General features: G+C 36.0%; 1 protein-coding gene across 1 annotated transcript in view; it reads left to right on the forward strand.

The window, feature by feature from the left end:
* Positions 1–25836, forward strand: part of LOC121423891 (trafficking protein particle complex subunit 5-like) — a 49584-nt gene that overhangs the window by 14599 nt on the left and 9149 nt on the right. The window contains exon 5 of the mRNA XM_041619421.1: positions 3966–4025. Coding sequence (XP_041475355.1) covers positions 3966–4025 — 60 coding nt within the window. The remainder of the gene's footprint in view (positions 1–3965; positions 4026–25836) is intronic.

Raw genomic sequence — 25836 nt, forward strand, 5'->3', positions numbered from 1 at the left:
AATCAATTAGAGAACAAGGTTTTTTCCATGGAAACCTGAGTCATCTCATTCTCAGATGATTCCTGACTCCATGGACCTAGCTGACGACAAGCCATACATTGTAAAAGATGGAAGATCAAGTAGCTTTGACCTCTTAACTAGATGTACACATTTGTTGAGCGTTGTGGCCCAGTAGATTATTCTCCGGAGTTTGAAACAGAGGGTCGTGGTTTCAAATCCTACCCCTGGCATAGTTTCTTTCAGCAAGAAATTTATTCACTTGGTGCCACACTTGACCCAGGTGAGGTGAAGGGTATCTGGTAGGAATTAATTCCTTGAAATGCATATATATGTGCTTAAGTAATAATGCCCGCCAAGCTAAGACCTTTGGAAGCATCTGGAGTCATTACAATCATAATGTGTTGCGCTATATGTACCACTGCCGAACAAAGTTTGAATGAATCAGCTGACAATTGTACTGTATGGCAGTCAGTTGGCCGATCCATTGCAAATGTTGCGCTTCAAACTACTTCCTCAATTTTTGACATGAAATTCAGAACATAGGCCTACATTTGTCATGGGATAGAGATGTGCAAGACAGATATTTTAGCACTCATGTGTGGCAAATTGGGTGATAATAAAAATGTCAATAGGGCTTTAATGTATAACAGCCCATAGAGCATGTTCTAAAAATGTTTTAAGGGGAATATCTAGCTAGGGAGATTTTTTTCAGTACAACCAGTACCTATATGAAGTGGAGCATCTCTGTGGATATATTGGTTTATATGTTGGTTTATATGTTGGGCACTTAGAGCACACTAGGACTGTGACACAAATTTTAGCAATTGATCATAGGGCTTACTTTAGATATTGATTACATAATTGCTATTTGTAATCAGTTTGAGTCATGATTGATCTCTAATTCTTGTGGTAAAGGTGTCCTAAAGTGGGTTCATTTTTAGATGACATTGACGTGATGTTTATTCCTGTAACTTGACCATGGTCATAAATGTTTGTCCAAACAAGAGATTGATGTCCACTTTGCTTTCCGCTTCTAATTGGGGAATGCAATACTTCCGGTTAAAAACCTGCCAACTTTTAGAGCACCATTTCTGAGTAACTGGTCAAGTGGTGTCAGACGTCAAACATGACTCATTCGACACGTTCACACACAATGCCACCAAATTCATTGATTACATTAAATTCGTAGGCTTATAATCTAATTATGATTGTTATTATTTTTGTACTTTGTTTATCCAATTTGACTCGTTCTGTTGCACATTATTTCAATTGAGGAAATTACAGCAGAGATGCATCTTCCTTGAAATGTAATGTTTATCGGACATGTCTAATTAATGCTGACCAGGCATGTTCATTGTAATGTGTTTAAAAGAATCTTTAAGAAGGAACCACCATGTCAATGTGGTTAGGATTTTTAAGACTGTTTTTCGTAATGCAGTTTGGCATACAGACAAGATAAAGTCAAGATTGCTTGAGATCATAGGTAATAAGTAGCCAATTCAATACCCCAATGCAGAAGATAACAATCATATGTCTGTATGTCTTGATATGAGTCATGAATCTGAGATGTCATTATCATGCACATAACATACAAGTGTAATATGATTTAGCATGACTTTTTCCAAATTTTTATATCAAAAGTTTGAATTACACAGCACAATAGTTTTAAATCTGCACTACTTTTTGCTGACAAACAGTCTATAGGCAGCAGGCCGACTCGTTGAATATCCATTCACTCATTGAAGAGCAAGGGATAATTGCAGTAAGGAATGATTTTATTAGAAAAGAAAGTAATTACATGTATCAAAGCATGTAAATATGCAATTTACATTTACAAAATATTGAACTTCTCCCACATATTAAATTTCTTGCCAGGATAATAATTTTCTCCTTTCATTAGTCTGGCCCACCTTTTTAGCTCTTCTCAGAAAAACTGGATGTGGTTTCAAAGTGTAAACTAGGATGAACGTGTTGGCACACAAAGAGTCGGTGAGCTGCTGCATAATTTTTTGCTTGTCAGAAGTGTTTGAGTCAATGACCTGTTCAAAGAAATATTTTGGGGGAATTTTTTAACATTTTTTTTTTACAGTTTTATACTTTGCCCTTGAGTGAATAAAAAAAACCCCTGCTACCTTGGATTAACCATTTTGGAGAAAAATACATTTGGCTTACCTTTTGATTGAAGCCCTTATACCACTTTCATGAATCAGCTCCACATAATTTCAAAATAGTCTGGATTATCACCAGCAATAAATGATAAGCAAAATGTGATGTTCATCATATTGCCTGAAGACAATGCAGGACTACTGCGTTAGAGAAAGTGAAGGCAAACTCCACACTATTTGATAATCCTTCATGATTTCCAAGATGAAAGTGAGTGCATCAAGTCTTTAGCAGCACTTGAATAATCCAGACCATTCTGACCTTTGATGTTTCATGAACAGGAAAAGTCTGCACCCAAGAATTAATAATAATAATTATCCATATTTTATTCTTTGTAATATAAATCAGAAATTTAAATCCTTTTAAATTTTTGTTCAATTAATGTTTGATGTTTCTTATAATATTGAAATAAAAAAAGGGAAATGGCAGCATGTGATGTCATTGACTCATTTGCACATCACGTTCTCTTTGTTGAAAATTAGCTAAAACTCTTTGATTGACACATTATTCTGGTTTCATTTCTCTCTATTTATTCAAGTCAACTTAATGTTTTGTTGGACTTAAACATTAAATATTAAAGATGAGTTTTTTTATATTTTTGATAATGATTCAATTCAAACTTCTGCATTGATCAGAGGTTATCCATTGGATCTGTTATTACGAAGAAATGCAAACCACTCTCCATATTAGCCTCATGCCAATAACTGATCATCAGTCCGATACAGGGGTAATATGATAAAATGGTCAGTAATTAGATAATTATTACTTTGAAAAATGTCTGGGAAGAAATCTTGATCATCTGTAAGCATACTCCTGTTGTATGATGTCTGCATTCTGCACAATTAGTTCCGCTACTTCTCCATTCATTTTGCTATTAAAAGTGACTTCAAAGAATTTAAAAAGTGAAAAGTGATAAAAAGTGAAGAAGAAAAAAATAGTGAAAAGGAAGGATTTCTGTATACCTCAAGTGTTTAAAGAGCATATTCAGTGGTATACAATGTTCGATCATTGACTGATTGCTATTATTTAATGGGCCACCCACATTCTTGAAAAAAGCCATGTATTTAAAAGCATGGATGAATAAAACGTTAGCAAATGAATGAATGAGATCAAACCATGAATGAATGAGTATGAGAACAAGAATGAGAATACTCAGTATTCCAATATAAAATAATTATAAGATGCCTACTACATGTAGTAAATGTAAAGTTAAAGAAAATAAAAGTTGTAGGCAATGAGATGTGTTCTTACCCATATGTCACCCAAATATCTCCAAGGCCTTATTTCCCTTCGTTCTTCCTCTTCTGTCAGATCCCTATGTTCATCATATTCCAATAATTTAATTCATGGCTCTCGCACTAAGACCCGATATGGTGATCGTGCATTTTCTGTAATTGCTCCCACCCTCTGGAATAAACTCCCAACTCGTATCCAAAATGCTCCCTCCGTGGAAATTTTCAAATCGTCACTTAAATCTCACCTTTTCTCATAACTTGTTTTCTTTTTTCTTTTTTAATGGATTGACTGTATATTATTATAATCTGCCAACCTGTGCGCTTTGAAACACCAGTATAAAGCTCCCTACAAATATTATAATTATCATTCTTCTTGTAAACAAGAACAGGAAACAATTGAACACCTGTTGTAAAATGCATGTATTATCAACAAGAGTCTGCCATGTTGTAGGATAACATAGGATACAAAATCATACTTTACATTGTTATTTATTTCCTATTGTAATTGAAGAATGTTTACATGAATTTATCACAGTGTCAATGTTCCTTGACTGTTTATTTGATCAGATTATATCATAGAGAAGGAGTCTGTTATCAATAAATTTATTTCAGTGCCAAAGGATAAAGGTATGTATTCATCTTTTATCATTTGTTCTAATCTTCCAATTGATGATATTCACATACTTTGGAATTCTATTAAAGTGTCAGTAGGGTGAAAACAGGGTGGTTCATACATGTATTTACATGTAGATAATATATTTCTTTTTACACTTTTTCTTTGGCATTTTTATATGCCCGTCCTACAGACGTGTTATGGTTTAACGCTCGATGTCCATCTGTTCATCTGTTAACTTTTACTTGTAAACGTGATAACTTCAGTTTAACTGAACGTAAGCTCATAGAATTCAGTGTGTATGATACTAGCATGGATCCCAGGAAGCCTATCGATTTTGAGGTCAAAAGGTCCAATGTCAAGATCACAGTGACATGTTTTTATCTTACCCTTCTGAAGTCCTTGTAAACGTGATAACTTGAGTTTAACTTGACCTAGGCTCATATAATTTGGTTTGTATGATACTAAGATGGATCCCAGGAAGCCTATTGATTTTGAGGTCAAAAGGTCAAAGGTCAAGATCACAGTGACATGTTTTCATCTTACCCTTCTGAATTCCTTTTTAATACAATAAGTTTAGTTTTACTTAACCTGGGCTCATATACATGTAATTTGCTTAGATCTAGCATAGATCCCAGGATTTTATTGATTTTGAGGTCAGAAGGTCAACGGTGAAGTCACCACCTTCCACTTTTCTTGCTTGACCAATAACTCCATTTTCTGTGATACAGGTGGACGTATTATATGCTCGCCTAGTAGCAACACTCTTGTTTTAGAATATTAAAGTATTTTGTTCATTTTGTTATTGGCAATGGGATCTACCATAGTATGCCTTTGTCTATCTGTTTTTGGTGCCCCCTCCCACACCCTACCCCCACTTGGTTTTTATTTTTCTCTATATACTAAACCTCACTTGTAAACATGCCTGTAATTGGATACCCTGATAAAGAACGCAATTGCACCCTTATGATTTAATTTATATTCAGTCAAAGTTGGAGATGAATTCCCCCCAAACCAAAATGATTAGAATAGAAATGTACTAGTGTGACTGTGCTCTGACTCTAACTTTGTTGATCATAACCAAAGCAGGGGTCTTGTTGCATAAAACCGGTTATAATACCAAATTTGCAATAACAGTTTAAAGCTACTGAAATTAATCAATTTGACTGGATGATAGAAAACTTGTGCATTTGTTATTGTCATGAAATGGGACCTATGTCTGGAAAGTGGGTTGATGGTAGGGGTGAATAGCAGGATAGAAGCCAAGGTCATCATCTCATGTTCACAGTCATGGTAGCAAGTATACAACACTTGCAGTTCATGGTGGCTTGGTTGAGTTCCTGTGGAATTTGTACAGTAGATGTCGTGCATGGTCTTAGTTTTCACACTGAAGCAGTCAGGTTGAAAGCATGTTTCAAGTTCATACCCTGGCCTAGTATGAGTTCAATTTCACCTCATTCCTCTGGATTCTGCCTTATACAGAGCATATCAAAAAAGTTTACACTTTGAAAAAGCCCTGGCAATTGAAAAATATACAACATGTGGGTAATTTCTTCACATATGATTTTTGGTTTGGGTCTCATCTATCCAATGAAACTAAAAGTTTTGTCAGAATGTTACAATTGAGTGAGCACTGTCCATTTCTGTAAAGCTTGCAGAAATCTGTTTACGCAAAAATCCTCGTTTTCATGCTGTGTCAAGGCGGGGAAAGGGCTAAATCAAACTTACCCTGCGAAAGATTTATCTTACATTCCCCTTTCACTTTTAGTTATTGAAATAAAACGGATACATTCAAGCATTTTGTAACAATTTTGCCACCCAAATTGAAATTTCAACACTTATTAAGCACAACCTTTACCCTATTTGTGCCAGCTGGATCTGAGGACATAACTGAATCTGAACAAAAGTTTATTTCAGAGATCTCCTGCATTTTTTTACTAAATTTTTATCATTGAAAGTGGGTTTACATTTCATTTTTGTCTCACCTGCGAAGCAAAGTGAGACTATAGGCGCCGCTTTTCCGACGGCGGCGGCGGCGTCAACATCAAATCTTAACCTGAGGTTAAGTTTTTGAAATGACGTCATAACTTAGAAAGTATATGGACCTAGTTAATAAAACTTGGCCATAAGGTTAATCAAGTATTACTGAACATCCTATTAGAGTTTCATGTCACATGACCAAGGTCAAAGGTCATTTAGGGTCAATGAACTTAGACCATGTTGGAGGAATCAACATCAAAATCTTAACCTGAGGTTAAGTTTTTGAAATGTCATCATAACTTAGAAAATATATGGACCTAGTTCATGAAACTTGGACATAAGGTTAATCAAGTATCACTGAACATCCTGCTTGAGTTTCACGTCACATGACCAAGGTCAAAGGTCATTTAGGGTCAATGAACTTTGGCCGAATTGGGGATATCTGTTGAATTCCCATCATAACTTTGAAAGTTTATAATAATAATATACATGTAGGATATTTATATTGCGCACATTTCCACCTTGTTAGGTGCTCAAGGCGCTCCTATATTACCCGGCTAAGCTAGGCGTTCATAGCGCACACAGCTTCTTAAGGAATTACTTCCTACCGGTACCCATTTACCTCACCTGGGTCGAGTGCAGCACATCGTGGATCAGTTTCTTGCTGAAGGAAATTACGCCATGGCTGGGATTCGAACCCACGACCCTCTGTTTCAAAGTCCGAAGACTAATCCACTGGGCCACAACGCTCCACTGATGGATCTGATTCATGAAACTTGGACATAATAGTAATCAAGCATCACTGAAAATTTTGTGCAAGTTTCAGGTCTCATGATTAAGGTCAAAGGTCATTTAGGGTCAATGAACTTTGGCCGAATCGGGGGTATCTGTTGAATTACCATCATAACTTTGAAAGTTTATTGGTCTAGTTCATTAAACTTGGACATTAGAGTAATCAAGTATCACTGAACATCCTGTGCGCGTTTCAGGTCACATGACCAAGGTCAAAGGTCAATGAACTTTGGCCGAATTGGGTGTATCTGTTGAATTACCATCATAACTTTGAAGTTTATGGATCTGATTCATGAAACTTGTACATAAGAGTAATCAAGTATCACTGAACATCCTGTTTGAGTTTCAGGTCACATGATCAAGGTCAAAGGTCATGTAAGGTCAATGAACTTTGGCCATGTTGGGGTTTTTTGTTGAATAACCATCATATCTCTGTAAGTTTATTGGTCTAGTTCATAAAAAAGGGAAATAAGAGTAACCATGTATCACTGAACATCTTGTGCGAGTTAGAGTAGTATTCAACGTGAGCACTGCTGCTATATTGAACCGCGTGATGCAGGTGAGACGGCCAGCGGCATTCCACTTGTTCATTTAATACTTGTTTCTCCAAACTTTTCCCCAGCTTAGCAATGATTAACAAAATGTAAATCAAGCTTAAGCCATTCCATGTAAATCACAGCTCAGTGTAAAGCACATATCGTCACGATGGCCTTGGTGTGTGGGGGAGTGGGGTGGGGCGAAATGCACTCTTCGAAGTGTTTTGGGCAAGGAAACAAGTCATTCAAGGTAGAAGATATCTTCAAATCAATTTTACTAGCTAAATCCCATGTGTTCTTTATGATTAAGGTCTACTTTTATTCGCATAACTATTTCAAAGTTCTGCGCAAATAATTTTTCACTAACTTTTCAAAAGTAAGTGGTGCCCACTCAAGCGGAAATATTTTTCGACAGTTATATCGTCATTTGCTTTAATAATGGACCTGATCCGATGTTAAAATGTGGAAAATTTTCAGGATATTACAAATGCATAATTTTACAGGATTTTTTCAAAGTGTAAACTTTTTTTATACGCACTGTATAATAGATTTGTATGTCTAGATGAGTCTTGCATGATTTATAAAGTTAATGGGATAATATATTAGATGATACAGCCATCGTCATCATTCAGCATTACCTTCAAGAAATTGGGAATTCGAGATACAATATTTCTTTCATACCCCAAAGAATATTTTTGTACCTCTGCAAGAAATCCACAGGACAATGAGAGATGTATTTAAAGAAAAAGAGCACTCAGCTGGGAAATTGGGAAAAGTTGTACAAACCATGATGAAAATGAAATCAGAGAATACAGTTTATACCAACAGATGGGACTGGTATCCCAAATAATGTAGTCCTGATTATCCATGAAATGTTTTGTAGAATGCCTCGTGTTCAATTTCAAGATCAACATATGTTTAATTAATATTGTGTAGTTGATAAAGTATTCAATATAGGGATCATGAGCATTTCACTGGTAATCAAAAGGAACTGAATCAAATGTTTCCACTCTATTTAATTTTCACATTTGGACAATCTGCATCGTTTTTATAGTCTCTCCTTCAAGGTGAAAAGAATGAAATAATAATAATAAAAAGTTGATTTGTACGGAAGTTCACACGTTATGGTCTGATGATCAATTATGAATCATCAAGCAGTTGTGTCGGGCATTCCGATTCTTTGCTACAATGCAACTTGCTCGTCAGCATATGCTATGATTCAGCCTTGAGGCTTGACATTGTCTCCGTTTAAGATTAAAGTGGTTGTTCCAGTGACACAAGGTGATCAAAATGTCATTCTAATCAAGTGATTGGATAACAAGTGGTTAAACACCAGAAGCTTCAATGGGCGATAATGCCATTTGCATTGGTTGATTTGCCTTCTGCTCATATTCCAAGTATATACATGTATGGGTAGCAGGACAAAATTATATAGTGAATTATAGTTATTGTCAACTTTTTCAATCTCGAAACTTGGTGTAGAATCCAATGTCACATGGGTTAAACAGGTTTATGTGAAGTCCCTTTGCTGGGCTGTGATTGAAGGTAAAGACTTAAACATATAGATATGTGTCATATACAACAACTGTGTGTTGGTTTGAAATGGAACTCCACCCAATGAATACCAGATACCAAAGTATCTAATTGACTTTACAATTATATTTTTGCTTACACAGCAATATGTAGGCCTATTCCATATTGAGTTGCTTCAGTATAAATTTGCTGCAGATCACTTGTTGAATAAAGCCATATCTGTGTGGGTGGAGCATTGACCTTCGTGGGGTAGAAAACTGACAAGAAAGGTGGCAAGGCGAGGTTGGTGGTATCCCAACAGAGCCAACCTTTATCACACCATCAGAAGCTGTCAAATCTGGCTGGTCTAAACTGGGTCAGCTTCCTCTCTTCACACCATCATGTTACCAGTCCAGGGGTGTGATTCTATCCAGGGATGTATTCTCTAGTCCAGGGTGGATGTGTCTATTTGGTGTTCTGGTGGCTTTGTTAAATTCTTCTCATCAATGATTATACATTCATATCTCAATAGTGAGAATGGTCTAACAAAGTTTGACATGGCCAAGAATAACAGGAGTCAATGAAATTACAATTTAGGTTAAATTGACGACTTCATTTTTGTTTGACCGAGTTCTGGACGATCAAACACTTGGACATTGTCCAATAACTGGCTATGTGCCCATGATGAAACTGTAGGGAACTGTCTTTGAAGATGTGACATTGCTTCATGGAAACAAACCACAGGTTTACCTGTTAACTACCTAAGTCTTCATTTTCCATTTAGTCTGACAGAACCCTGTACATGAAGGCCATCAGTACTAGTCAGTAGACGGTTTCAAACCGCCTCGATCACAAGAATCCCCGTTAAATTACGAGAACTTTTTAAGGCTAAAAAATACCCGTTAATTATTCCTGCATTCACACCGCCCCGAAACACATCCTTCGGGATAAGTTCCCAAAGTTACGAGCATGCGCAGTGTGGTCTGATAAGCAGGCAAGGCGCGAGATTCAAAATCACTAGCCCAGCAGCCACCCACGCCGCCGCGCCCAACGACACGCTGGGCTAAAAGTTCCCGTAATTTGCTTTCACATCGCCAAAATACCTGCGACCTTGGAAAAATCCCCACGAAAGTTCTCGTAATTTCGCCAAGTACCTACTATTTAGCGGGTATTTTCTTTCGGGGAAATTACGCGTAGTTTGCTTTCACATTACCAAAATACCTGGTATTTTCTGATCGGGGTAAATTTCCCGATCAGAGAATACCTGGAACTGCCGAACTTCGAGGCGGTCTGAAACCACCTAATGTGCTTTGTTCACAATTTATCCTATGTGACGGTTTGGTAGTTCTACAAATGGTAGTCTACCTTTTGGACGTTAAGTGAAGGACAAGTATTAAGTTAGGGACCACTTTCTCATCGACTGATGTCCTTTGGTTGTGCCCTACATGTACACTGTACATTGACAGAAGCATTTTTAAGAGATTCACACTTGTCTGTTGGTATGGACATGGACCTACTACTCTGGTCCAAGGTATCGATGATCAGATTGTGAATCACCTTCACTCCATCAGGGGTGTGAGAGTTCAGATATTTAGATTATTTCAGATTTTGTTTTGATTTTCAGCTTAATTTCAGCATATTTTTGGCTTTCCTGTGTACAAAAATTATGGGAGTTCTTTCTATTTCAGACTTTTTCAACACTCTTCAGCTTTGTCAGATCTTTTTATTTGTAACCGCTCACACCCCTTGCCCCATATTTTGAGTGTTGTTTGACACCTGTGTATAAGATAGTACTTTTTTGTGTCGTCACAGGATTTTGTTAAAATATGTCAGAGAAATTAAAGGTTGGTTCGTTATCCTGCACCCTCCTGGAAAATAATCAAAGTGCAAATCAGAGTATTGGGTCAGGTTCATTGAATCACCGGATATTGCTTATTGTGACTGTGAGACAGTTCACAGCATAGTCGAGATGATGTCAGGTATGATATCAAGTCACTGTAAAAACAAAGAGCATTTGTTTTCTCCTATATTGTATCCTCATTGATGAAGCATGATTTTGACAGGATACCAAAATCATCGGGAGTGATTAATCGTGAACATTGTCAGTTGTTATGGTCAAGGTTTATGGAGAATCTTCAACATTTATCTGTTTCACACCAGTTGATATTACATCATTGATATCGTCAGTGATTTTACGAACTGGCTCAAACCTAAATGTAATTTTTGGTCAAATTTTCGAATTTTTTTTTGGTTGCATATTCTGAAAGCCCGTCATTCACTCTATTGATTTGCCAAATTTCAGATCAAAATTTGCATCATTAAAGAGTACTGGTAATAGAATAACAATTTTTTTACGAACCTGAACAACCTTCTCCTTTGATTTTGGAACTGGCTCAAACCATACTTGTGTACTATAAAGTCTCTGGAATGGCGCGCTCAGGTCAAAGACCCGACCTAGATGCTGCGCGTATGTGCTTTGTGCAGGGTTTGTGCCTCTAAATATCAGGTGCAGGGCATGAAAAGTTTTTTTAGAACTGGCTCAAAATGTGGTTGCTAAAAATCAGCAAATTCTAATGCATACATGTACATGCATTTCATTTCAAATATTGAGAGAATGAACACGAATTGCTGACAAAATTCTGCATATTATTAAAAAAGATAGAATGTATGCTTCAAATTGGTATAAATAATTGATCTGCTTTCTTTCAAAGCGTGAAGTTATGAGGGTCTGAAAAGCATTAAAACTTTAAATATGATTATCTTAATATCATGTTTTGGAGACCAGCCAAGGTTTGAGCCAGTAAAATCACTAACGATATGTTTGCTTTATAAAGATCTCAAGATTGCAGATCAAGTACTCTCAAAGAATCGAGTCATCTGCATCTGATATTATGTATAAATGTCACTTCTTTTGTGCTAATTATGCACTATTTGATAATTTCTTTCTAAAAAAATTATGGGAAAGGGGGGGGGGGGATAGGGAATTAGAGGCTCTTAATAATTTGGCTGTGCAAAAGGTGGTTCAGGTCTGACCAGGGCTGTGCCACTGCCACATGTATTTCCAGATGGGAAAGAAAAGCTAACTAGCCCCTGGCTACACTGTAGAGCTCAAGTTCATAAATTCATGCCTACAATGGGCAAGTTGGTCGGATAGATTCCAGCCTCCCAAAAAGAAGTTCTTCAAAAAACTCTTGTGAACCTCAGTCAATTATGTCATTTTAGGTGGTTTCAAACCGCCTCGATCACAAGAATCCCCGTTAAATTATGAGAACTTTTTAAGGCTAAAAAATACCCGATAATTATTCCTGCATTCACACCGCCCCGAAACACATCCTTCGGGATAAGTTCCCGAAGTTACGAGCATGCGCAGTATGGTCTGATAAGCAGGCAAGGCGCGAGATTCAAAATCACTAGCCCAGCAGCCACCCACGCCGCCGCGCCCAACGACACGCTGGGCTAAAAGTTCCCGTAATTTGCTTTCACATCGCCAAAATACCTGCGACCTTGGAAAAATCCCCACAAAAGTTCTCGTAATTTTGCCAAGTACCTACTATTTAGCGGGTATTTTCTTTCGGGGAAATTACGCGTAGTTTGCTTTCACATTACCAAAATACCTGGTATTTTCTGATCGGGGTAAATTTCCCGATCAGAGAATACCTGGAACTGGCGAACTTCGAGGCGGTCTGAAACCACCTTATCATACATACAGAATAGGAATGACAGTCAGCAGTCTACTTTTAATGGAGGTGAAGAGTTCATGGCGGTTGTCAAGGTCAATACAAGTCATTTATTTGAAGGTAGATTAAAATTAAGGATCTATTCATTTGAAATTCATAAGAGAATCATCCTTTGAAGTCAGTGCATACATTTCTTGTGTCTCATCAAGATAAATAGGTTACATAGCATTATGTGCTGTGGTGAGGATTTAAAGAGAAACAAAAATGATATAAGATTGAATTTAGGTATGATTCATAAAAAAAGAAAAACCACAATCCTGTGATGGAGCCCTCAAGAGAGTTGGTATGGTCAGGCAAGGCGCAGACTCAATATTACTCACTTAAATTTCCTTTCATAAAATGACTGGGAAAACCAGGTCATCCGTTCACTAAGAATGCTCTCAGGCAACAACTTATCTTTGCTTGTAAACTTTACTTTTCTTTTTCAAATGGTTTAGTTCCCATAGATTGTCATTCTCTATCATTTGTAGTGAATAGGCCTACACATTGATATAATGTGTCTGATTTAAATTAAGTGTTCAAATGAAAATAATTGTGAATTATTGACAAAAAAGGCACTGCATGAATTTTTGAGAAAATTTCACTTCATAAATTTTTTAATTGGTCGGCATACAGGGATAAGTGCTTGCATGTGAAGACACATCATGAAGACTTTCTAAAACTTAGTGTTACTTTTATATATAAACTGTATAGAATTCATAAATATTGGTATTGCCTTTGTTGATTCTTTTTTAGACCTGGTTGGTGTTTCATAAAGCTGTTCGTAAGATACGAATGACTTTACGCACGACTGGTGATCCTTTCTTATACTATGTGATATCCCTGTATAATTGATTTATGACCTAAGAACATGTTCCAGTGTACGTAAAGTTGTGCTTAACTTTACGAACAGCTTTATGAAACACCCACTACATGTAGGTGGTAAAATATACCAATGGACCAAGGGTGAATGCACCCAAACTTTCCACAGCATAACTTTTATATGCTTTTCACACTGCACTTTTTTCCTAAATTGGTGGGGCTAAAGGGGGTCTTAGCCCCACCAATTTCCTGGGGTTAAGCTTAGCCCACTTCATTTTCACACTACGTTTTAGCAAAGTGGGCTAGCACGGTAAATAGTACGGTACTATCTGGCCCTGCAAAAAAGCAGGGTTAGCCGGCTTATTGTAGTGCTAGCACCACAATTGCGGTGCTAAGAGATGCAGTGTGAAAACGAAACAGGGCTAAGGAAAGTGGGGCTAAGCATTAACCAATCACAGAAGTCGAATTGCACGTTAATCATGCTCTGTATGGTAAAATCATCAGTATTCATGAGCTGAGGGATAGTCCGGGGTTAAGGCATTAACCACGGTTGAGCAGATAGTATGGGGTTAAGAAAGACAGTGTGAATCGAAAAAAAGATAGTATGGGGTTAAGGATAGTATGGGATTAAGGAAATGCAGTGTGAAAAGGATATTAGTCTCCTGATAGATAAATGTGAAGGCTAACTAGGAATTGGTTTTGAGGTCAGTGAATTAAAGAAGTATGTGGTATGAACATGATTGTGTGGTGAAGTGTGGAGTCAATATTTATTAAAAGTGAGATATATTCTTTTTATTTTTATCGCTATTTGATGTGGTTGTGGTCAAATTCTTCGATCTAATATCACATATCATTATAATACTTTTACATGGAATCATCAACCAGCTCTTAGAAGATGTAAACAGAAAAGAACTGTATGTTACTTTCTTGAATGTGTCAATCATCTTAGTCAGAGATGAGTTCTTGGAGTCTCATATGAAGCTGTCATATTGAATAGTGAATGATCAAACCCCACTTAAGATGCAGTATGGTCCACATATGTAGTGTTTTAGATTGGCATGTATCTCTTTGATGGTGGTAAATAATTTCAAGATTTAGAGCTTCCAAAGGTCAGTTTTATTGCATTAATTATCTCCACTACTTACTGATAGTTTACATGTCCAGTAGGTGATGAAATTGTAAAACATATCACAGATGGAATTTGAGATTCCAAACAATTAACACTCACAATTACTTTTCAATTCATGATTCGTGATAAATACATACCAATGTGTTATAAAGAATTCAAATGGCATCTCATGGCTTTTAAGAAATAGTCACTCTTCCTTTTTTAGTTCAATATTGACCAGAAAGTCCATTCTGGAATAAAGTAATTGCCCATCCAGCGACATGCTGTAAAAGCTATGTTTTCTATAAATACATTATAAAGACCTAAGAAGCAGAGAGACTTATTGCAACATTATGTTATTCACTTTTCACAGCATGAACACTAAACAGAAGAATTTTTCAGAAGAAGAGGGAACATCCTCTTGTAAGAAAGTTCTGTTAAAAAGAGAGCAATTTTTTATTTACCCCCTGTGAGTGTTAGATTTATAATGGTTTAGAAGAAATAAGGATGAATGGATTTATGTGTTTGTGTAAATTATTTTGCTTGTTGTACCATTTATTAATACATAAAAAAAGAACTTCTAGAAAATACTGATTTATATATTTCATTTTTTTATACAATAAAAGTTATTGCCTAAGATGAAAAGAAAATGATGATATTGTGGATATAACCCATTTCTATGAAAGGTGATATCATGATTAAAAAATAATAAATGGCGTGGAAAGTTTTTCAACTTTTTTTGGTATCAGGTAATAAAAAGAGGGTTTCTTTGAATGTAAAACATGCAAACTGGTCACATTTATCTATCTGTTTGATTGCATGCATTAGTCAGACCTATATTTTAAAAATAAATAAGTGAAACCATTAAATAACAAATGTGGAGGAAAGAGGAAAGAAACCCTATTTTAGGGGGATGTTTTTGTAGGATTGGGAGGGGGTATACACATAGTTTCAATCACATTTAGACTATAAACCACATCATTAGGCAGTATTAGAACCAGTTGAGACAGAGATGAAGAATGGGTACAGACACAGCTATATTATTGTTGAAAGTCCACCTAATACCTTGTGATGAATTGTTCAATTTGTATGCATTATTTCCTTTCATCTTAAGCTTCGCATTTCTTCTTTTGTCAGATGTGGATTTCAGTTGACCACCCATCTAGTTTTTGCTCTTTTCCACCCTATTCTCACAGTTTTATCCTCCATTTTACCTCCTGCTTCATTTTCTCCTTAAGTTTTGTTTGGTGATTTTATTCTTTCAACCTCCAAGCTTTTCATATTTTTTCTTCTTTGTGTCATCTCCTCTTTCTCTTCCATCTGTTTCACTCCTCCATGCATTCTGTCTCTCCCATCAATATCTTTCTTTCTTCTTTCTTTTTTTCTTTCTTTCTGTTTGTCTGTCTGTCTGTCTTTGCAGGCACAGACCCTGTTTGAAACTTTGATCAACAAGCGGGTCTCCATGTAAAGACTAGCATATAGAAAACTTGCCTGAGTGAGAGGGCTTTAAGCGCACAACATATTAATAGGCTGCACATTCAGACCCTTAACTTGAGTGAAGGGTTGCACAGCCGACTAGACCATTCATGATGGCAAATCAAATATCTGTCATTCCATCTCTCAAATTCTTAATCCCACCTGTTTACTGTATTTCCCTCTTGTATATGAACAATTTCTAATATTTTTATTTTGCATTGCCTCTTACTCCATGAGGAGTTGAGGACCTGCTTATTTGCAAATCTCTGAAAGGCTTCCTCAATCAACCTTTTAAAAGTTTTTTTTTTATCCCGAGCAAAGTACCGGAACTATAAGATTTAAGGCTTTTCATTGGAACAATATCATGAAAGCAATCTATACTCTTTGATTTGGAAAGGACTGACAACTGTTTTTTTGTTCATCATACACATGCAAAAAACATCTGTAAATGGCTTTACTTGTAAGTTTTAGGGGGAGAGCAGACATTTGCCTTTGGTAATACCCCTCCGATAAAGTTTGAGGGGTTTGACTTTTGACAATCCATAAAGTAAAAAAAAAAGCCTAATTGTAACCTATGCTTTTTGCATTTCGTGCAACCTTCATTTTGGTTTCTGTTCTTTTCTGGCTAATATTAATTTATCCACAAACATATATCATCCAGATATTGATTTAAAAATAAATCATACTGTATGTCCGAAAGTTCAATATCTTAGTTGTTTGATATATTTCAGATCTTGCACTGGTGCAGGTGACTGCGTGCATTTCAAAATCTAGACAGTTTCATGATCTCTCATTTCTTTATATACATTTTTTGAATAACTGGTGAAATGAAACAGGACAACTATACATTTCATCATTAGCTAGATATTCAGGTACATCCCGCTTTGTAAACTGTCTAAACAAACCACTGTGATAATTCAATTAACAAAATAAAGTCTCATCGATCCCACATGATTATTTTGATTGTTAGAAGACATTCAAATCTATTCTTGGAACTTGGCAATTCCTGTATAGACATAACATGTTTGTTTCATTGATGTAATGCATGTGGCTGTTAATTTTGGCAGCTGACTTTGACAAAGTTGTTGGGTGTTTTTTTGTATTACATAACTTCAGATTGGGTATATTATTAATGCCCTGTTTTCATTATCCTCTTGAAATGCAAGTAATATATTTTGTATTATGATGGAGAGAGATGTTGAAGGCTTTCTGATTCCTATGATACTCTATTGGCAGCATGTGATTGATTGATATTATTTGTCAAGAATATCACAGGAGATTACAATGAAATTGAAGAATACCTTAACAGGATAGCCCATGAAAGCCGAAAGGCTTATTTCCAATGGGGTCGTATAGTTAGTATAAAACATTAATATATTGTAACAAAAAGTATAAACTACGACAAGTACTGGAATATGGTAAAAAATACACATCCATCAGTCAAATAATTTGCAAACATGTGAAGCAAACAATAATCTTCCTTATATATGGAACAAGATTATATTTTAACATACCCTAACATTATCTACAATACTAGAAACAAACTACAAAATGTGTGATTTTTACTGGTAATACTGTTCTCGAGTAGCTTCCAGTTTTAGGTGCTTCTTTAATGCACTCTTAAATTGAGAAAAAATTAACAGCTTTTACTTGATTAGGAAGAGCATTCCAAGATTGGATGCCATTAAAATAAAAAGGTTTCCCTATATGTCCTTCACGTTCTGGTAATACAAAATCAAAATTACTATTTCAAGTATCGTACCTATGGATATTCGATACACTGGTGAAATTATTTGCTATGTATAATGATCTAATGTATCCGAATAGAATATTTTCTGTACATGGTGTAATACTAATTGGTGTGATCTGTGATCTACATGAAGTAATCCTGCCTTTCCAAGTTCATTACATCCGACATGTGCTCTTGGTCCTAAAACATGTGTGCCATTTTATCAGACCTTGCCATTTTGTTTGCCACTCTTATAGTATCTCCTATTTAGCCAGGATAGCCATCTCAGCTATTATACCTGGTCTTCCAATGGGCCCTGCAGAAAGAGTTGCATTTAAACGCATGCCAAGAAATCAATCGCAAGTCCCAAATGCGCGCAGTTGATTGGTTGAAAATCAAGTTGCGCATGATTTTTAGAGTTGCGTTTGATTGCAACTTTCTGCAATGGGCCCCTGGTCTTCCAATGGGCCCTGCACAACAAATAAACCGAGCTTGGCGAAATGACAAGGTCTCATGTTTGAAAGTCTTTAATATGACTTGGGCAGGGATTGAACCCATGACCTCCTGTTCATGAGGTACATGTAGGTGCTCTTCCGCTGAGCCACCATTGAATGTTGAAAACATATGAGGAAAGACTTTTTTCACAAATTTTGTGGGCTTGGGATGAAGAGAGATCCCAGTGTGGGCACAGGCAAACGTGGGCTCCTTGCACCAGTGTGGTAGCTAGTAGTGCATACAGATGATACAATGGTGTGATACAATGCATTCAAATTAGCGGAGGTCATGACACAGTGACCTTTGACCTTTCCAGCGTATACTCACTGTCTTCAACTTTCCAAAGAATTAAAAGAAAATATACATATTTTAAGGGCTTATGGGAATATAGCTGATGTCAAATTACACAATGACTAATAGATTATGCCAGACAAATGACGTGGATGTACATGCTAGACCAAGAGGCTACTTAAGAAATAAGTTCCTTCCTTAATTGATTTTACCTTCTGGTCTTATTCTTCACAGAACAGTTGAAATTGATTTGTTCCTTCCTAAAACTTGCTTCGATATATTAATGTCACTGTTCTTTTTTCTGTTCAAGGATTTCTTTGTAATTAAACTGGTGATACGAAGTAAATGTATCATTGTCAGCATCTAGAAATAAAGACTTCACTTTAACCCTTCACTTGCAAATGTTGCAATACTGCACATTCATATATTTAAAGTCAACAATTGTTTATAATCAGTTTTCACTTTTGTACCAGGGATGCTTAATGATAGCTTTAATTCTTCAGCAACATTTACAATAGTGCAAGTCTGTCATCTTGTATTGTAGCATAAAAGGTTCACTCATTAACAATTGCGGAGCTAAGAGATGCAGTGTGAAACGAAAGTGGACTAAGGAAAAGTGGGCATAGCATTAGCCAATCACAGAAGTCGAAATTGCATTTTAATCGCACTATGTATGGTAAAGTCATCAATATTCATGAGCTCTGTGATAATCCAGGTAATAAGGCGTTAACCCTGACTATTATAAAGCAATTAGTATGGGGTTCAGAAAGATAGTGTGAATCCAAAAAAGGTAGTATATGGTTAAGCATAGTCCGGGATTAAGGATAGTATGGGGTTAAGGAAATGCAGTGTGAAAAGCATATTAGTAGACAAAATTAACACAACCTCAACCCTCGAAACTATGAAAAAAAAATGGCCACCAAATTGCTGTTGACAGAAATTATCTTTTTGGAAATGCTTTTGGCAAATTGGGTTTGTTGTAGGAAACCTAGTTTGTCTGATGAATATTTGTCTGTCCTAACACTCAATACTCCAAAATCAACATGTATCGGTGTCACATCTTTCATCATATTCATTCAATCTTGTTATAACTGAGTGTCAGTTCTCACACCTCCACATTGGTGTGATAAAGTCTGTTTTACCTGGAAGCTATGTATGCAATGCAGTGGCTTGCCAGTCATAATATTGCCTTTGAACTAGTTTCAAGGGTTTCCAGGGAGGGTGTAGTTTGCCATGGAAATGAGCTATAAACTTGTAAGCCAAGCTTGAGAGAGATAAAGAAAGCAGTGGCATAATGAGCCAAAAGTTTTGAGGGGGTGAGATATGGAGCATCAGGCAAAATTCATAAAAAGTTGCAAGCAACCAAAAATTTTTACAGTTTTATTACAAGTTTTTGTGATAGATTTTGACATAAAATTCAGACAAAACTCTTACATATCCGTTTTTCTTTTTTTCTTTTTCTTTCCTTTACTTTCTTTCTTCTTGGTCATGATATATATATATATATATATATATATATGTATAATTTTTTTGGGTGGCGGTCAAGCATCCCAAAGCCCTCCCCCCCATCTCACTGAGAGAAAGAGAGAGAGAGAGAGGAGAGGAAGTAAATATGCATCACAAATCACTATTCAAAGCCTGTATAAAGTTTAACTAAAACATTTGGGAAATTCCATAAAATATGTATATACATCCGACCCTCTATATTTGGGACCTTCATAAAATTTTCTGTCTCTGATTTCTTGTTCTTTTGACAGTCTGTAATGTTCTAAAATGACCATGAGTTGGTCAGTTTATGATGTGAAGTAAAACTTGGTAAAAAATTACCAAAACTAAAAATAGCCTCTTAGACATTTTCATTGTAAATATCAGATTTCAGATCTTTTGCACAATCAAACGTTCAAACTGAATTATCTTTAGATTTAACAAAACTCCATGCAGGTTTTGATAGAAAAGGGCAATAATGGCTGATAAAACTAAAAAAAGGAGTACATTATTGAATTATTCCTCAATTCATTGGCTTACATGTACTTGTTTATGTAATGTACTAGACACATTTTCCTATTAATTTCTCAAATGTAGACCTATAACTTGAAAAACTTTTCTAACCTTTTTTTTTGCTTCTTAGAAATTAAACAGAAAGGAAAAATTAATTTAGTAGAATTATAGCAGTTGCTATTAACTGTTGTTATTTATATGATGATTATGTTTGTTCATCAGATACAAGTTAATTAAGATTCTCCTTCCATGTATATATATATATATACATATTAAGAACTTCCTTTTACTCCTAAAGTCCAGGAGATAATGATCTGACTGGTAGACATATCTGATTCAACAGTATATCTTTAATGATTAAAGTGCATTTGCACATTGTAGACCTTTGGTCAACTCAAGTATTGGTATAGCCAACACGGATTACAACAAATTGTTTCCGAATAAACAGTCCAGCCCAGTTATCAATTCTAATCTGATTTAATGGTGAATTACATGTATCTAAGTAGACAGGAAAGCTGAAGACATGCATAAAAATTGATATTGGCAAAGAAGAAAAATGCAAGACAAATAATTGCAAGGATTGCATTATTTCCATTGTTTTAGGAAATATAATTCTTTTAAAGGGTAAGCAAAGTAGTGGAATAGCTGAAAAGATGTTTTTTAGGGAGAAATAGTGAGTAAGTCAACCGTTAATCATCGCTTGTCTAACATTTTCACATCCAAAATATTTAAACATTGGAAATGATCTGACCAAAGAGTTTGTGTAGTCCCAATCATGCACGCATAACACTAAATGATAAGGAAAACTTTTGGTTAGTTTGAAATATTTTACAGGACAGAGCAATTTTCATAATAAATCCCATGATTCTTTATAAAGACAATTTAATCAGCAACACTACACTTTGCCCTGCCCTCCAATTATAAAGAGATTTAAGAATTTTCCTTTAGCATGATCAAGGATATTAGCAACTGCTTCCATTTTAGGGCCGTCTGCACCATCCCGAGTTTTTAAATTAGCGCGCTTTTTCTGATCTGGCAAATTATCCCGATCTGAACAATCTCGAGATTATTTGCAATGCAGACGCAATTATCGTGCTATTTCATAGGATTAATATCGAGATTGCAATCCCAAGTCAACTTGGGATTATTTGCAAAGTAGCGCGCTATTTCACGAATTATCGCGCTAATTCGTAGGTGCAGACGCACTTGGGATTATTTATACACGGTAATGCATCGATACCTCGCTCGAGCAGGAATTGCTCTTTTTGCAATGGTGGAGACGGGGTTTCTTGAATCTCGAGATTAATCGCGAAGAGGGCCGATCGGGCTAAAATCTTGAGATTGGGCAAACTCGGGATGGTGCAGCACCGCCTCGAGAGCGTTAGGAATGACATCAGATATGGATCCAGTTCTAGCAATGGATAAAGTGATTTGTTCTATACAGGTAATGTACATGTACCAGCCCCCTCCCAGATGTAGCATACAATCACACACCCCTTCTTGACCTTTCAGTATTGGGTGGGTCACTCAACTGTATGAGGTCAAGAAACTAGAAAACTCCCCTCCCATTGCTGGTCAAACAAACCCCAATTCAAAAGATAAAGATGGGCAAGGCCAGGGGAATCAACAAAAGAAACCTTTTAGGAATGATTGCAGTTTTTTTTTTCAGTTTAAACACTTGGTAGGGGTGAACCCTTGAAAGTGTGAAAGCTGTATGGTGGAGCAGAACAAACATGGACACTGTCTCCCTCCCTCATACGGAGAGAAAAGATGCTTGTGATGTCTGTGTATGGCCTCTTGTTCTCACCAAGAATCAAACAAGAATAAAAGATGAGAATAGAGGATGAAGAAAAGCTCAATAACTCCTTGATAAGATATAAAATGACCTTTAAGACGACTCTTTGGAGCTTCTGTGTCATTAGAACGTCTCAGTTGTGTGCAAAAGGTTATTATATCAACTTTTCTTTTGCCGTCTTGTTCACAAATACAATGGATCTTCTTTTGAGCATGTAACCTACCTGTCATCAATATCCCTTTTCATTGTATTCTCTTTCATGTGATGAAAAACAATGCTTCTCAATTTATTCTACTTTTTGAATACCTTCACTATTTGAAAATTATGTCTGTGATTTAATTTACTATCATTTCATTTCTAGACCTTGCATTACTTTTCCTTTTGTCGCAGTTGACGATTAGACGTTTAGACAGGGCACAATGCGTTCTTTATTATAGTATCATCAATTATTTTGTATCCGAATTTACGTCATCCTTTCTTCTGTAAGATGTGAACACACAGCCTTGTTTATTGTTCTGTCTATTGTACAAATGTTGCATTAATGGATATAATGTATAGTACTGTTGTCCTCTCTTATTCATTTTATCTTCTCTGGCATGGACAAATTTATAGTAAAATGATATTTTACTATAAACGCATCCAATAAACATGTAATTATCTGATTATATAATTTGCAATCGGATTATGTGCTTCTTTATCATCCTTTTCTTTTTCCAGATAATTTCTGGTGAGACATTGATAACATATTTCCTATTTGTTGTCTGAAAAATGGGAAGGCAAGGTTTCACTATATAAATAAATTTTGCTACGAAATTTAAACAGAGCAACATACAGAAAATAGATAAAACAATCAGACCCAATCTACTTATTCCATTTTCAGCCGACTGGTGTCCGTCTGCATATCTTAATATTGTATTGATGTTCTATGCATTATAAACATTGTGACACAAAGTCACAAACCATGAAAGAATCTTTCTGTCATGGAAATTATATTTGAAAAAACAGTGGAATAGAAGAACAAGCTGATTAAAAAAAAACCTACTTAAGTTTTAGTGGAATATTCCAGTCTATATATCAACTTTCCCTTTCAAAGTTTATAGCGTCTGGTTTTTGCACCAGATCAGAAGTCAGAAATTTTGTGGTACATGTACATGTAGGTCCTCTTTGAAATGAAAGGCTATTTTACTCATTGTAATGTCCATTGAATAATGAATAATGCAAGAAGACAAAGAATTGAATAGATGATTGAGATGGCTTTTCATATTCCCTTTGATGTACCAGAAGGGGGTGTTTTGTCATCACTTCTATTCATTGCCTTCTTAAAGAATAATGGGATCTTCAAAGAATACCTCCAAATCTCATACTACACTCCACTGTGTAAATAAAGGATGAAACAACTGGGGATGGGAATCATATTAGATGCATCCACACCTCCATTTACAAGAACTTTTTATGTGATGTAGAACAAAATGATTATTTGCTATAAATTGTAGTCTTGTATTGGCATGTGGAAATGAGGGAAATAAATCACCAAGGGCCTTATTAAAATATCCATTTATCAAAATGAAAGATTTTAATTCAGTTAAAATCAGTGAGTTGTAGTACAACCATTTCATCTTCATGTTATTTTTGAAGAAATATCCATTGAGAAAGGTTGTTCACAAGCCTTCTGATGTTATTCAACCTCATAGTAGTATGATCCGTTACGAAGACTATGACTGGCCAACGGTAACTTGTGAGAGTTTTTGAACTACATTTTCTGCAATCAGTACCATTGCCATGACTGGTTTGATAAATCACTATGATTATTGTACACGATTATTAGATCAGCGTTTCAATCATTATGCAGATATTATCTGCATAATTGGGTTTATGAAAGGGGTACAAGATTATATCTTAGATAAAAAGGTGATCTCCGAACACCAATTGTATTCAAAATATAAAACAAATTTTTGGAGCATTAACTAGCTCTCTTTATTTTATAGATACTTTCCTGATTGGGCTTGTGTGGAAGCCCCATTATTGACCTGTTGGAGTTATCAGAGTTTGCAAATAGAACAGACAAGATCCCCCAGATTTGGGGACAATCGCTATCTTTGTCAAGTAACAATGAAGATGAGGAGAAAAGAATAGAGTTTCTCTGCGATAAACTAAAAAAAGAAAATCACACTTTGAATGGATACTTAAAGGCAGTACTGTGTAATTTATGTGAATGCAATGATTAGACAAGTTTCTATTGCATTGTCACTGTATTGTGTAGGATGATGAATGGGGTACAATCTTCATTTGGTGACTTATTTGCCTTTTTTCTTCAGACTTGTAAAGCAGGGATAATAGGAAGGTGGTAGGTCTTTGAAATGATTGTGGAACCACAAGGTATTAAAGGAAAGCTGTGTAGTTACTGTTTTTGTAAGCTTAAAGGATTGCTCTCTGTCATCACGGGTTTCCTTTCATTAGATTCTATTATTCAAATTTTGAATAAATCAGTGATCTATTCCGGATTGATTCTATGATCAGTACCCTGTAAAATGGCCCCTTAATCAATTTTATTTCATATTACATTTTGTCTGGAACATTTGATTAGATTCTTGACCTCAAAATAAGAGATTGAGTATGTGGACACAGTCATTATCTCTCCCATATTCATACAAAATTACTAATGATTTCTTTAATTTGATTGAATCCATTTCCTATTCATAGCTCAAATCGTTTGTCTTCTAGATCTTCATCTACTCAAAACTAATTGGTAATCAGCGGTGTAGTGAGTCAAAAAATTTGATGGGGCACAATATGCATGTATATGTGAAAAAAAATTTGGGCATTTTCATATAAAAAAGAAAGTCTAATTTTGTGATAGATCTTGACATAATGTCCAACACACAGTATTTAAATTTTTATTCACCTTTTCCATTCATTTTCTCCATATGATATATTTCTGATTTTTCATTCTTGGCCATGGAAGATATGGAGGTCAAATCCACCCCCCCCCCGTCTTTACACCAGTGTTGATAAACTTCTCTTCATTCTTAAATCTATATCATGATCGATTTCCCTTTCCGCTTTGGTCCCTCCTTGATCTACTATATCTTGGACTCCTATATGCTTTTCACACTGCAGTTCCTTAACCCCATACTACTCCTAACCCCGGACTATCCTTAACCCCATACTATTTTTTTTATTCACACTGTCTTTCTTAACCCCATACAAATTACTTAGCCGGGGTTAATGCCTTAACCCCGGACTGTCACACAGCTCATGAATATTGATTTTACCAGACAGAGCGCGATTAATGTTCAATTTTGACTTTTGTGATTGGTTAATGCTTAGCCCCTCTTTTTCTTAGCCCTGTTTCGTTTCACACTGCATCTCTTAGCACTGCAATTGTGGTGCTAGCACCACAATAAGCCGGCTAACCCTACTTTTTTGCAGGGCCAGATAGTCCCTTACTATTTACCGTGCGAGCCCACTTTGCTAAAACATAGTGTGAAAACGACGTGGGCTAAGCTTAAACGCGGGAAATTGGTGGGGCTAAGACCTCCCCTTAGCCCCACCAATTTCCCGGTGTTAAGGAAAAA

Source organism: Lytechinus variegatus, chromosome 11 (genome assembly GCF_018143015.1).
Source record: "Lytechinus variegatus isolate NC3 chromosome 11, Lvar_3.0, whole genome shotgun sequence".
NCBI lineage: Eukaryota > Metazoa > Echinodermata > Echinoidea > Temnopleuroida > Toxopneustidae > Lytechinus > Lytechinus variegatus.